This window comes from Oncorhynchus nerka, linkage group LG14, assembly GCF_034236695.1.
Source record: "Oncorhynchus nerka isolate Pitt River linkage group LG14, Oner_Uvic_2.0, whole genome shotgun sequence".
NCBI lineage: Eukaryota > Metazoa > Chordata > Actinopteri > Salmoniformes > Salmonidae > Oncorhynchus > Oncorhynchus nerka.
The window spans coordinates 91,566,909-91,583,002 of NC_088409.1; the positions used below are offsets into that span (position 1 = coordinate 91,566,909).

The 16,094-nt window shown below is 47.9% G+C and overlaps 1 protein-coding gene across 1 annotated transcript in view; it reads left to right on the forward strand.

The window, feature by feature from the left end:
- Positions 1–6,918, forward strand: part of LOC115126223 (SLIT and NTRK-like protein 3) — an 8,595-nt gene extending 1,677 nt beyond the window's left edge. The window contains 2 exon segments of the mRNA XM_065000537.1: positions 1,213–2,244; positions 2,247–6,918. Of these exon segments, the coding sequence (XP_064856609.1) occupies positions 1,263–2,244; positions 2,247–3,973 (2,709 nt within the window). The 5' untranslated portion in view covers positions 1,213–1,262 and the 3' untranslated portion in view covers positions 3,974–6,918.
- Positions 6,919–16,094: the final 9,176 nt, after the last annotated feature.

Here is a 16,094-nt window from a genome sequence, read left to right on the forward strand (position 1 = left end):
GCATGGGAGGGGAGATGACAAATCCGTTTTTTGGTATTTTTCTCTCTAGCCCTTGAGCAGCTGATGTCATCTCCGTTCATCTATAGCATATTATATTTACATAAGGAGGTTAGGCTAAACATATCTTATTTTGGTAGGCTATGAACAATCTGCAATCAATTTGTTCTCAAACATTTAACCCGGCAGTTGCCCCGAAGACAATGATATGATATGTAATCAGTTGTCACTTGAATGTTATACCCTTATAACAAATAGCTGTATTTCCTAAGGTTGTTTGATTAGAACACTGCATATTGCCCAAACGTCCTGTCGTTCTCTCTGGTCCGTGCCTTGAGCCCTGATGACAAGCTATGTCCCTGTCCCTAGGTTAACGGGGGTATAGCTCACGCTATGATTAATCTGGCGAAACCACACTGTCGTTCATTTTCACAACAACAAAGCGAACTCCGGTGTCTGATTTTCCACGAGAGGTTATGTTATGTATTAAATACAGAGAGATCACTTCTCCTTTCCACCCTTCCACGGCCACCTGCTGTTGCCATCCTTCATTCATTCATTGAGCATCTCCCAGTTTAATTTATGGCAACGTGGTAGGTGAAGTAGGCTTAGGATAGAATAACGTGAAATATGGTGACGGTAAACAAAGGACCAATAGGGATAATTATTGTAATTGTTTTAGGTTGGTGTGTAATGAATGAAACAGTCAGTGTTGCTACGTTGATACACCAATGCTCCTGTCTTCCTTTATTTCCATGTGCACCTTCCATGAGACAGCAATACTAACGGTTTCTCTCTCTCTGTCTCTTTTTCTCCTCTTTGTCACATTCTTCACCCCGCTGTCCCTGTGTGTGTGTCCTGTCTGTGTCTCTGTGTGTGTGTGTCCTGTCTGTGTCTGTGTGTGTGTGTGTGTGTGTGTGTGTCTGTGTGTGTGTGTGTGTGTCCTGTCTGTGTCTGTGTGTGTGTGTGTCCTGTCTGTGTCTGTGTGTGTGTGTCTGTCTGTGTCTGTCCCTGTGTGTGTGTGTGTGTGTGTGTGTGTGTGTGTGTGTGTGTGTGTGTGTGTGTGTGTGTGTGTGTGTGTGTGTGTGTGTGTGTGTGTGTCTGTGTGTGTCTGTGTGTGTGTGTGTGTGTGTCTGTGTCTGTGTCTGTCTGTGTGTGTGTGTGTGTTTGTGTCTGTGCCCCTTCTCCCTCTCCCTCTCTTGTCTACGGTCTCAGTGCTGTGAAGTGGCTTGCCATAGCCGTGACTTCATCAGGTCTCAGTGAGGATGCTGTGGGTTACCTTGCTGAGCACCATAGCCCTAGGATGGACCACCCCAATCCCACTGCTGGAGGACTCGGAGGAGATCGACGAGCCCTGCTTCGAGCCCTGCTACTGCCAAGTCAAAGAGGGCGTCTTTCACGTCCACTGTGACAGCAAAGGATTTACGAACGTCAGTCAGATCTCCCAGATATGGACGCGGCCCTTCAAACTCAACCTGCAGAGGAACTCCATGAGGAAGCTGTACTTCAACAGTTTTCTTCACCTCAACAACGCCGTGTCCATTAATCTGGGGAATAATGCGTTACAGGACATCCACGTCGGAGCATTTAACGGATTGGGAATTCTGAAACGGCTGTTCCTCCATGAGAACAAACTAGAGGTTTTCCGGAATGACACCTTCCTGGGTCTGGAAAGCTTGGAATACCTGCAAGCGGACTATAATGTCATCAAGAGGATAGAGAGCGGAGCCTTCAGGCACCTCCACAAACTCAGAGTACTCATCCTAAATGACAATCTGATACCCGTCCTGCCCAGCTATCTATTCAGGTCAGTGTCACTAACACACCTGGACCTGAGGGGAAACCGGTTAAAGACATTACCATATAAGGGCACGTTGGAATATGTGGGGCGGAGCCTGATGGAGATTCAGCTAGAGGAGAATCCATGGATCTGTGAGTGTGATATAGTTCAGCTAAAAACATGGTTGGAACGCATTCCCTACACAGCACTGGTAGGAGAGATCACCTGCGAGTACCCCTTCCACTTGCACGGGAAAGATTTACGAGAGATCAAACGCAGTGAGCTCTGTCCGTTACTTTCAGATGCGGAAATTGAGGCCAAACTGGGAATCCCTCGGTCTCCGTTCAACAACGAGAACACGTGGCCAACAAAACCGTCCTCCATGCTGTCTTCGTTCCACAACACGGCATCGTCTGTGGAGTACAAAGAGAGACATGTCAAACCCACCAAACGGCCCAGGCCCACCAAAACCCTCCCACCCCTCGTAGTCTCTACCCCGGCCTGAACCAGCCCCCCATAGCTGGCTACCAGACCCGCCCCCCCATCCCCATCGTCTGCCCTTCTGGGTGTATCTGCAACCTCCATATCAACGACCTGGGGCTAACGGTCAACTGTAAAGAGAAGGGCTTTCATAATATCTCAGAGCTCCTGCCCAGGCCTCTCAATGCCAAGAAACTTTATCTGAGCGGAAATCTGATACAGAAAATCTACCGGTCTGATTTCTGGAACTTTTCCAGCTTGGATTTACTACACTTGGGGAATAACCGGATATCGTACGTCCAGGAAGGGGCGTTTATCAACCTTCCCAACCTGAAGAGTTTATATCTGAATGGGAACGACATTGAGAGGCTAACTCCCGGTATGTTCCGGGGCTTACAGACGTTGAGTTATCTTTATTTTGAGTATAACGTTATTCGTGAGATCCAGCCGGCATCATTCTCTCTCATGCCCAGCCTTCAGCTTGTTTTCCTCAATGACAACCTCCTCCGCACTCTCCCGACCGACGCCTTCGCAGGCACCAGCCTGGCGCGACTCAACCTCCGCAATAACTACTTCCTGTCCCTTCCTGTGCGTGGCGTTCTAGAACACCTGCATTCCATCGTCCAGGTGGACCTTCATCAGAACCCCTGGGACTGCTCCTGTGACATCATCCCCCTCAAAACCTGGATGGAGAAGCTGTCCTCGGTCATCATGGTTAGTGATGTCATCTGTAAGACTCCTGATTTAGCCTTTGGGAAGGATCTGAGGTCGCTGGATGCTGAAGTCATCTGTCCAGAGCTGAAGTACTCATCCGGACCCTCCCCAGCTCTCTTCCCCTCTGATGACATGACCACCGGTAGCTCTGGTCTGGGGGAGGCTGTGGGGAGGGGGCCGGTGCCTCTATCAGTCCTCATCCTCAGTCTTCTCGTTTTGTTCATCTCAGCGGTTTTCGTGGCCGCGGGCATCTTCGCCTTCGTCCTGCGGAGACGGAAGAAGCTGCCCTTCCGGAAACGCTCTGAGGTGGATCTGACAGGAATCCAGATGCAGTGCAGGATATTGGAGGATCCGCCGAGACAGACCAGCAGTGGAAGCATAGGCTCACCTGAAAAGCCCCCCAGCGGACACACACATACACACACGCATGGTCACGTTGGCCACACACACACTCACGGTCACGTCTATGATTACATTCCTCACCCTGTGACGCAGATGTGCAACAACCCCATTTACAAGCCCCGGGAGGGAGAGGTAGTGGAGGGGGAGGGGGTTCAGTTTGCAGAAACAAAAGAGAACAACAGTAATTACCGAACCCTCTTAGAGAAGGAGAGGGAATGGACCCTAGCCATGTCTAATTCACAGCTCAACACTATCGTCACGGTAAACCACAATAAAGGGGATATATCGAGTTTTCACGAGAACAGTGGGCTGTGTCCCACCGTGATTGACAGCCAGAGACCCACGCCAACTGTCGGCTTCGTAGACTGTCTGTATGGAACGGTGCCGAAGCTCAAGGACATGCACGTTGCACATGCACACCCGCCTGGTATGCAATACCCGGACTTACAACAGGACGCACGTCTCAAGGAGACGCTGCTGTACACAGCAGGGAAAGGCTGCTACCCTGACCCCTCCCAAAGCGATTACCTCGAGTTAAGGGCCAAACTCCAAACCAAGCCGGATTACCTCGAAGTACTGGAGAAATCATATCGGTTCTAACACACGGAGTTTAGCATAAGCTACGTATAAACACAAACTCTCCCTTTTTCCCAAACGGAGCAAAATCACGGAAGAAAAACTAAACAAAAAAGCAGCATGATATTAAAATGAAATATTATATGACAAAAAGTTTTCCCCCAAAATCGCTTTGGAGGAAAGGCCATTCTCAGATATTCAATGAAGTGCCTTTTTTCAGAGTAGCCAGCAATGTTATCAACCCTTATTTTTATATGGAACAGATTGGTCTATATGCCGAGGAGAGTGAGAGAACGAGAAAGAGGATAGAGACACCGGGAAAAAACACAACATCTGAAAATATATCCCGTCAAACTGAACCCTTCATGAGCTCTCAAATGGTGAAGTAACCCTGTGCGGGAGCTGGATGTCTCCACTGGGGCTCGTGTTTCTGTCTCGCTATCTTTCAGGTGGATATATACACGCCCGGGTGCCCTGCACATGAAGTTAGTAGGAAATAAATAAAACATTTAGAAAATGAATTGCAGTTTGCTGCATGCACTCGACCCATTGCAATGGTGAGGGATTTGCTCAGAACTATCACTCACGTATTAATAGAGATACTGTAACACATTACGGTTCAGTGTTCTATTTAATTTTATATATTATTATCATTATAATTAAAGAGGACTACTATATATCTGGGTGCAATTCTCAAGGACGTGCTCGCCCAAGGATTAAAATAACATTTGTGAATATATTATATGATGACGCTCAAGGTTTTCTGGAATTTCACGCACTTTCTTAAGAACCATGCATCGGATTATCTCATCGACAATAACGGCTTTGTAGGGGGCACTTTTAATGTTTTCTCTCTTACAAAGATTTGAAGAAAATATGTGCATATATTTATTCTGTAATTTCAGTGAACATTTTATTGTAAAGGTAATGTTAAATAAATGTATAGTGAATATGCGTCTGGTATAGCCTTCTTAATAAAAACTCTTATATTAAATGAAAAGGGTGCTACCACGGAACGTTTGAGAAGAACGTAGAGGTAATATGTTTGGTATGGCTCTATACTGTGCTGTGTCTGCTATAGCAGCATAATACACGGACATCTTGATTACATTTGTAGTTGTGCTGCTGTGGCCAAGAATATGGGCATTTGCTGCTACTGTGCAATGGTAGCTTTTGAGGTAGGCTGAGTCGGGAAGGCGCGCACCTTCGATAGTAGCTGGCGATACCAAAACAAAAAGAGAAAGAGAGTGACACGTCTTTGAGAGATGCAGAATTGAAAATGAGCCAATTAATGAATCAAGTTTTGTCCGAATGGTAATGTAAATGCACCACTGTGTTCTCATTTCATTGTGACTGTTTTCACATGAAAGTTCAACGAATTATTTAAAAAATGAAGGACCCACTTGAAGCTCATTCGCTGCAGATTGACATTACTAATTTTGTCCACACGAGGGAGACAGAGGGACGCTCACATTACCGGGTTAACAATACTGCTGGTCTGTCAGACACTATCGCCAGACTGTTCTCTAATCTTTAGATGGCAATATGTTGAATCCATGACCAAATGAAATACTAGGCCTGTACATTAGTCTGCTATATTCTATCAAATTGAAAAACAGTAATCAGCAAGAGAACATTACGTTTGCTTTGTACTATTAATGAGATCAGTAGGATTGGAGATATCCTGTGCAGATAACATCATGGTTATTGTTATATAAAGGTTTTTCTACATCATCATGTATTTGTGAATATCCTTAAAGAGGGAGAACATACTTGACAGGGAAATGGGTTTCAAGCAATGTCATTCAACTCAAACCAATCGATCATTTGACATTCCAACTAATTTAAAGGCCCAGTGCAGTTAAAAACGTGATTTCCCTGTGTTTTATATATACAGTATTTCCACTCTATGAGGTTGGAATAATACTGTGAAATTATGAAAATTATGATAATGCCCTTTTAGTGTAAGAGCTGTTTGAAAAATGTCTGCCTGAAATGTCAGCCGGCTGTGGTGAGACAAAGTATTGGCCAGACTGGTGACGTTAGTTAATAGACCAATAAGAAAGAGGGTTCCTCTCTGCTTTCCCCTCCCGACTCAGACCGTTCCCAGACAGGCAAAATGATTATTGTTCTTTGCTTAGAAGCTATTTTCTGTTTCTTTATCGACCGTTTTAATTGAAAATGTAATTGTTCCCCAGAAATTATTTGTTATTGATATAAAAATGGACCTTAAAGATGTTACTTGTTGGTTGGGGTGGAGTCAGACAAGGACATGTTGCATTTTGCAGAAAGTACAGTGATTTTGAAGAGAGATATTAATGTTGAAAGGAAGGTCGTTTTCATCGTTAATCCACATGCCTTCTTGAGATTATGAACTATTTCTTAGTCATCAGAAGTACAAGACCGACCACTTCTGTAAACTATCGGTTTATATCATAGTCATTGTCTCCCCCCCATTTGGTACTCACTCACTCACTCACTCACTCACTCACTCACTCACTCACTCACTCACTCACTCACTCACTCACTCACTCACTCACTCACTCACTCACTCACTCACTCACTCACTCACTCACTCACTCTCTCACTCACTCACTCACTCACTCACTCACTCACTCACTCACTCACTCACTCACTCACTCACTCACTCACTCACACACCGGGATGTAACAGCTGACATCCAGGAATATAACCCTTTACCACCGGCTGTGGGACCTGGACATGCACACACACACACACACGCACGCACGCACGCACGCACGCACGCACGCACACACACACACACACACACACACACACACACACACACACACCAGATGAGTATACATATTGAGCAGGCTTTCATCATTCACCCTAGTCCCCAACCTACCCCCTTCCTTCTCTCTGACCACCCTAGTCCCCAACCTACCCCCTTCCTTCTCTCTGACCACCCTAGTCCCCAACCTACCCCCTTCCTTATCTCTGACCCCTCTAGTCCCCAACCCCCCTTCCTTCTCTCTGACCACCCTAGTCCCCAACCTACCCCCTTCCTTATCTCTGACCCCTCTAGTCCCCAACCTACCCCCTTCCTTCTCTCTGGCCCCTCTAGTACCCAACCTACCCCCTTCCTACTCTCTGACCACCCTAGTCCCCAACCTACCCACTTCCTTCTCTCTGACCCCCTAGTCCCCAACCTACCCCCTTCCTTTCTCTCTGACCCCCTAGTCCCCAACCTACCCCTTCCTTCTCTCTGACCACCCTAGTCCCCAACCTACCCCCTTCCTTCTCTCTGACCACCCTAGTCCCCAACCTACCCCTTTCCTTCTCTCTGACCACCTAGTCCCCAACCTACCCCCTTCCTTCTCTCTGACCCCCTAGTCCCCAACCTACCCCCTTCCTTCTGTCTGACCCCCCTAGTCCCCAACCTACCCCCTTCCTTCTCTCTGACCACCCCTAGTCCCCAACCTACCCCTTTCCTTCTCTCTGACCACCCTAGTCCCTAACCTACCCCCTTCCTTCTCTCTGACCCCCTAGTCCCCAACCTACCCCCTTCCTTCTCTCTGACCACCTAGTCCCCAACCTACCCCCTTCCTTCTGTCTGACCCCCTAGTCCCCAACCTACCCCCTTCCTTCTCTCTGACCACCCTAGCCCCCAACCTACCCCCTTCCTTCTCTCTGACCACCATAGCCCCCAACCTACCCCCTTCCTTCTCTCTGACCACCCTCGTCCCCACCCTACCCCATTCTTTCTCTCTGACCCCCTAGTCCCCAACCTACCCCCTTCCTTCTCTCTGACCACCCTAGTCCCCAACCTACCCCCTTCCTTCTCTCTGACCACCCTAGACCCCAACCTACCCCCTTCCTTTTCTCTGACCACCCTAGTCCCCAACCTACCCCTGTCCTTCTCTCTGACCACCCTAGTTCCCAACCTACCCCCTTCCTTCTCTCTGACCACCCTAGTCCCCAACCTACCCCCTTCCTTCTCTCTGACCACCCTATTTCCCAACCTACCCCCTTCCTTCTCTCTGACCGCCCTAGTCCCCAACCTACCCCCTTCCTCCTCTCTGACTACCCTCGTCCCCAACCTACCCCCTTCCTTCTCTCTGACCACCCTAGTCCCCAACCTACCCCCTTCCTTCTCTCTGACCACCCTATTTCCCAACCTACCCCCTTTTCTTATCCCCGACCAGAGAGTTACTCATTAAGGGTCAGCAGTTTTCTGCATGCACTTTGTTTGATTAAAGCAAACCTGAAATATTATGAATTAAGTTCCATAATGATCCACCTTTATATTTCTGTGATTCAGTAAGGTGACACGGCCCACTGTGATTCAGTAAGGTGACACGGCCCACTGTGATTCAGTAAGGTGACACGGCCCACGACTTTGATTCATGTTTTTTGGGGCTTAATTGATTATCTGTTTGGTTCTGATCACAAATGCGCTTGTTGATTATGTTCTAATAAATCCTATTGTTATCCTACTCATATCTCATGACTTTGTAAAGCCATACTCTGTACTCATGGAGAAACTACATCTAGGCTTTAGGAGGTAAAGGGCTCATCATGACTTTGTAAAGCCATACTCTGTACTCATGGAGACACTACATCTAGGCTTTAGGAGGTAAAGGGCTCATCATGCCTTGTAAAGCCATACTCTGTACTCATGGAGACACTACATCTAGGCTTTAGGAGGTAAAGGGCTCATCATGACTTTGTAAAGCCATACTCTGTACTCATGGAGACACTACATCTAGGCTTTAGGAGGTAAAGGGCTCATCATGACTTTGTAAAGCCATACTCTGTACTCATGGAGACACTACATCTAGGCTTTAGGAGGTAAAGGGCTCATCATAACTTTGTAAAGCCATACTCTGTACTCATGGAGACACTACATCTAGGCTTTAGGAGGTAAAGGGCTCATCATGACTTTGTAAAGCCATACTCTGTACTCATGGAGACACTACATCTAGGCTTTAGGAGGTAAAGGGCTCATCATGACTTTGTAAAGCCATACTCTGTACTCATGGAGACACTACATCTAGGCTTTAGGAGGTAAAGGGCTCATCATGACTTTGTAAAGCCATACTCTGTACTCATGGAGACACTACATCTAGGCTTTAGGAGGTAAAGGGCTCATCATGACTTTGTAAAGCCATACTCTGTACTCATGGAGACACTACATCTAGGCTTTAGGAGGTAAAGGGCTCATCATGACTTTGTAAAGCCATACTCTGTACTCATGGAGACACTACATCTAGGCTTTAGGAGGTAAAGGGCTCATCATGACTTTGTAAAGCCATACTCTGTACTCATGGAGACACTACATCTAGGCTTTAGGAGGTAAAGGGCTCATCATGACTTTGTAAAGCCATACTCTGTACTCATGGAGACACTACATCTAGGCTTTAGGAGGTAAAGGGCTCATCATGACTTTGTAAAGCCATACTCTGTACTCATGGAGACACTACATCTAGGCTTTAGGAGGTAAAGGGCTCATCATGACTTTGTAAAGCCATACTCTGTACTCATGGAGACACTACATCTAGGCTTTAGGAGGTAAAGGGCTCATCATGACTTTGTAAAGCCATACTCTGTACTCATGGAGACACTACATCTAGGCTTTAGGAGGTAAAGGGCTCATCATGACTTTGTAAAGCCATACTCTGTACTCATGGAGACACTACATCTAGGCTTTAGGAGGTAAAGGGCTCATCATGACTTTGTAAAGCCATACTCTGTACTCATGGAGACACTACATCTAGGCTTTAGGAGGTAAAGGGCTCATCATGACTTTGTAATGCCATACTCTGTACTCATGGAGACACTACATCTAGGCTTTAGGAGGTAAAGGGCTCATCATGACTACATCTAGGCTTTAGGAGGTAAAGGGCTCATCATGACTTTGTAAAGCCATGCTCTGTAATCATGGAGAAACTACATATAGGCTTTAGGAGGTAAAGCGCTCATCATGACTTTGTAAAGCCATACTCTGTACTCATGGAGACACTACATCTAGGCTTTAGGAGGTAAAGGGCACATCATGACTTTGTAAAGCCATACTCCGTACTCATGGAGACACTACATCTAGGCTTTAGGAGGTAAAGGGCTCATCATGACTTTGTAAAGCCATACTCTGTACTCATGGAGACACTACATCTAGGCTTTAGGAGGTAAAGGGCTCATCATGACTTTGTAAAGCCATACTCTGTACTCATGGAGACACTACATCTAGGCTTTAGGAGGTAAAGGGCTGATCATGACTTTGTAAAGCCATACTCTGTACTCACGGAGACACTACATCTAGGCTTTAGGAGGTAAAGGGTTCATCATGACTTTGTAAAGCCATACTCTGTACTCATGGCGACACTACATCTAGGCTTTAGGAGGTAAAGGGCTCATCATGACTTTGTAAAGCCATACTCTGTACTCATGGAGACACTACATCTAGGCTTTAGGAGGTAAAGGGCTCATCATGACTTTGTAAAGCCATGCTCTGTAATCATGGATAAACTACATATAGGCTTTAGGAGGTAAAGCGCTCATCATGACTTTGTAAAGCCATACTCTGTACTCATGGAGACACTACATCTAGGCTTTAGGAGGTAAAGGGCACATCATGACTTTGTAAAGCCATACTCCGTACTCATGGAGACACTACATCTAGGCTTTAGGAGGTAAAGGGCTCATCATGACTTTGTAAAGCCATACTCTGTACTCATGGAGACACTACATCTAGGCTTTAGGAGGTAAAGGGCTCATCATGCCTTGTAAAGCCATACTCTGTACTCATGGAGACACTACATCTAGGCTTTAGGAGGTAAAGGGCTCATCATGACTTTGTAAAGCCATACTCTGTACTCATGGAGACACTACATCTAGGCTTTAGGAGGTAAAGGGTTCATCATGACTTTGTAAAGCCATACTCTGTACTCATGGAGACACTACATCTAGGCTTTAGGAGGTAAAGGGTTCATCATGACTTTGTAAAGAAGGTAAAGTGTTTGTTTGCTGTTCTCTAGTGTTCCCTTGTGTAAAAAAGCGTTGTGCTTAGCAACAACTGTTTGTCTTGTTAGAATAACCTTTACTACACCGGGGTGTCTCTAAAGAGTCTCTTCTCAGAGAGAGGCACGACAAGACAGGAGGAAGTTATTCTACCCTCTCCCTCACTCTACATGTTGCTGCTCTAACTTACATAATGCTTTTCAAACACAGAATCATGTTACGTAACCTGTGTGGTCAACCTATGTTCTGATTGGCTGAGTTGCTGTTGAGGGAGGGGCTGTGCTGAAGGGATTGGATTGTTCCCTATTGATGAATGTGTCCTCCAATACCCATGGATTCACCCTATCCCAAATCCATCCCAAGTCCCTATAACCTCTATGGACTCGTAATGATATGTCATTATGCTTCCTACTTGCTTGACACAAAACGTTTGCCTTGGCTCAGTTGCATTGATGCTGTAGAGAATCAGAGTGGGGGCATTGAACACTGTCACTACCAGCCTTCCTCCGTATCTGAATCATTGAGGGAAACAAAGCAAAGCTTTGACCTTTACGGTATTTTGATAGATCTGTACTTAATGTATTATCATTGTCCTGCTTGACTGGATGGATAGTTTGATTGACGTTATTTTTTTATTTTGCCTTTATTTAACTAATGAAGTCAATTAATAACAAATTCTTATTTTCAATGACAACATAAGAACAGTGGGTTAACTGCCTTGTCCAGGGATAGAACAGAAGATGTTTTACAATGTCAGCTCAGGGATTCAATCTTGCAACCTTTCGGTTACTTGCCCAATGCTCTAACCACTAGGCTGCCTGCCTCCTCTACACTCTAACCACTAGGCTGCCTGCCTCCTCTACACTCTAACCACTAGGCTACCTGCCACCTCTACACTCTAACCACTAGGCTACCTGCCACATCTACACTCTAACCACTAGGCTGCCTGCCTCCTCTACACTCTAACCACTAGGCTACCTGCCTCCTCTACACTCTAACCACTAGGCTGCCTGCCTCCTCTACACTCTAACCACTAGGCTACCTGCCTCCTCTACACTCTAACCACTAGGCTGCCTGCCACCTCTACACTCTAACCACTAGGCTACCTGCCTCCTCTACACTCTAACCACTAGGCTACCTGCCTCCTCTACACTCTAACCACTAGGCTGCCTGCCTCCTCTACACTCTAACCACTAGGCTACCTGCCTCCTCTACACTCTAACCACTAGGCTGCCTGCCTCCTCTACACTCTAACCACTAGGCTACCTGCCACCTCTACACTCTAACCACTAGGCTACCTGCCACCTCTACACTCTAACCACTAGGCTGCCTGCCACCTCTACACTCTAACCACTAGGCTACCTGCCACCTCTACACTCTAACCACTAGGCTGCCTGCCTCCTCTACACTCTAACCACTAGGCTACCTGCGTCCTCTACACTCTAACCACTAGGCTACCTGCCTCCTCTACACTCTAACCACTAGGCTACCTGCCACCTATACACTCTAACCACTAGGCTGCCTATCTCCTCTACACGCTAACCACTAGGCTACCTGCCTCCTCTACACTCTAACCACTAGGCTACCTGCCACCTCGACACTCTAACCACTAGGCTACCTGCCACCTCTACACTCTAACCACTAGGCTACCTGCCACCTCTACACTCTAACCACTAGGCTACCTGCCACCTCTACACTCTAACCACTAGGCTACCTGCCACCTCTACACTTTAACCACTAGGCTACCTGCCACCTCTACACTCTAACCACTAGGCTACTTGCCACCTCTACACTCTATACACTAGGCTACCTGCCTCCTCTACACTCTAACCACTAGGCTACCTGCCACCTCTACACTCTAACCACTAGGCTACCCTGCCTCCTCTACACTCTAACCACTAGGCTACCTGCCACCTCTACACTCTAACCACTAGTCTACCTGCCACCTCTACATTTACATTTACATTTACTCTACACTCTAACCACTAGGCTACCTGCCACCTCTACACTCTAACCACTAGGCTACCTGCCACCTCTACACTCTATACACTAGGCTACCTGCCTCCTCTACACTCTAACCACTAGGCTACCTGCCACCTCTACACTCTAACCACTAGGCTACCTGCTACCTCTACACTCTAACCACTAGGCTACCTGCCACCTCTACACTCTAACCACTAGGCTGCCTGCCACCTCTACACTCTAACCACTAGGCTACCTGCCACCTCTACACTCTAAGCACTAGGCTACCCTGCCGCCTCTACACTCTAACCACTAGGCTACCTGCCTCCTCCACACTCTAACCACTAGGCTACCTGCCACCTCTACACTCTAAGCACTAGGCTACCCTGCCGCCTCTACATTTACATTTACATTTACTCTACACTCTAACCACTAGGCTACCTGCCACCTCTACACTCTAACCACTAGGCTACCTGCCACCTCTACACTCTATACACTAGGCTACCTGCCTCCTCTACACTCTAACCACTAGGCTACCTGCCACCTCTACACTCTAACCACTAGGCTACCTGCCACCTCTACACTCTAACCACTAGGCTACCTGCCACCTCTACACTCTAACCACTAGGCTGCCTGCCACCTCTACACTCTAACCACTAGGCTACCTGCCACCTCTACACTCTAAGCACTAGGCTACCCTGCCGCCTCTACACTCTAACCACTAGGCTACCTGCCTCCTCCACACTCTAACCACTAGGCTACCTGCCACCTCTACACTCTAACCACTAGGCTACCTGTCACTACTACACTCTAACCACTAGGCTACCTACCACCTCTACACTCTAACCACTAGGCTACCTGCCACCTCTACACTCTAACCACTAGGCTACCTGCCTCCTCTACACTCTAACCACTAGGCTACCTGCCACCTCGACACTCTAACCACTAGGCTACCTGCCACCTCTACACTCTAACCACTAGGCTACCTGCCACCTCTACACTTTAACCACTAGGCTACCTGCCACCTCTACACTCTAACCACTAGGCTACCGGCCACCTCTACACTCTAACCACTAGGCTACCTGCCTCCTCTACACTCTAACTACTAGGCTACCTGCCACTTCTACACTCTAACCACTAGGCTACCTGCCACCTCTACACTCTAACCACTAGTCTACCTGCCACCTCTACACTCTAACCACTAGGCTACCTGCCACCTCTACACTCTAACCACTAGGCTGCCTGCCACCTCTACACTCTAACCACTAGGCTGCCTGCCACCTCTACACTCTAACCACTAGGCTACCTGCCACCTCTACACTCTAACCACTAGGCTGCCTGCCTCCTCTACACTCTAACCACTAGGCTACCTGCCTCCTCTACACTCTAACCACTAGGCTACCTGCCTCCTCTACACTCTAACCACTAGGCTACCTGCCACCTCTACACTCTAACCACTAGGCTGCCTATCTCCTCTACACGCTAACCACTAGGCTACCTGCCACCTCTACACTCTAACCACTAGGCTGCCTGCCTCCTCTACACTCTAACCACTAGTCTACCTACCTCCTCTACACTCTAACCACTAGGCTACCTGCCACCTCTACACTCTAACCACTAGGCTACCTGCCTCCTCTACACTCTAACCACTAGGCTACCTGCCACCTCGACACTCTAACCACTAGGCTACCTGCCACCTCTACACTCTAACCACTAGGCTACCTGCCACCTCTACACTCTAACCACTAGGCTACCTGCCACCCTACACTCTAACCACTAGGCTACCTGCCACCTCTACACTCTAACCACTAGGCTGCCTGCCACCTCTACACTCTAACCACTAGGCTACCTGCCACCTCTACACTCTAAGCACTAGGCTACCCTGCCGCCTCTACACTCTAACCACTAGGCTACCTGCCTCCTCCACACTCTAACCACTAGGCTACCTGCCACCTCTACACTCTAACCACTAGGCTACCTGTCACTACTACACTCTAACCACTAGGCTACCTACCACCTCTACACTCTAACCACTAGGCTACCTGCCACCTCTACACTCTAACCACTAGGCTACCTGCCTCCTCTACACTCTAACCACTAGGCTACCTGCCACCTCGACACTCTAACCACTAGGCTACCTGCCACCTCTACACTCTAACCACTAGGCTACCTGCCACCTCTACACTTTAACCACTAGGCTACCTGCCACCTCTACACTCTAACCACTAGGCTACCGGCCACCTCTACACTCTAACCACTAGGCTACCTGCCTCCTCTACACTCTAACTACTAGGCTACCTGCCACTTCTACACTCTAACCACTAGGCTACCTGCCACCTCTACACTCTAACCACTAGTCTACCTGCCACCTCTACACTCTAACCACTAGGCTACCTGCCACCTCTACACTCTAACCACTAGGCTGCCTGCCACCTCTACACTCTAACCACTAGGCTGCCTGCCACCTCTACACTCTAACCACTAGGCTACCTGCCACCTGCCACCTCTACACTCTAACCACTAGGCTGCCTGCCTCCTCTACACTCTAACCACTAGGCTACCTGCCTCCTCTACACTCTAACCACTAGGCTACCTGCCTCCTCTACACTCTAACCACTAGGCTACCTGCCACCTCTACACTCTAACCACTAGGCTGCCTATCTCCTCTACACGCTAACCACTAGGCTACCTGCCACCTCTACACTCTAACCACTAGGCTGCCTGCCTCCTCTACACTCTAACCACTAGTCTACCTACCTCCTCTACACTCTAACCACTAGGCTACCTGCCACCTCTACACTCTAACCACTAGGCTACCTGCCTCCTCTACACTCTAACCACTAGGCTACCTGCCACCTCGACACTCTAACCACTAGGCTACCTGCCACCTCTACACTCTAACCACTAGGCTACCTGCCACCTCTACACTCTAACCACTAGGCTACCTGCCACCTCTACACTCTAACCACTAGGCTACCTGCCACCTCTACACTTTAACCACTAGGCTACCTGCCACCTCTACACTCTAATCACTAGGCTACCTGCCACCTCTACACTCTAACCACTAGGCTACCTGCCACCTCTACACTCTATACACTAGGCTACCTGCCTCCTCTACACTCTAACCACTAGGCTACCTGCCACCTCTACACTCTAACCACTAGGCTACCTGCCTCCTCTACACTCTAACCACTAGGCTACC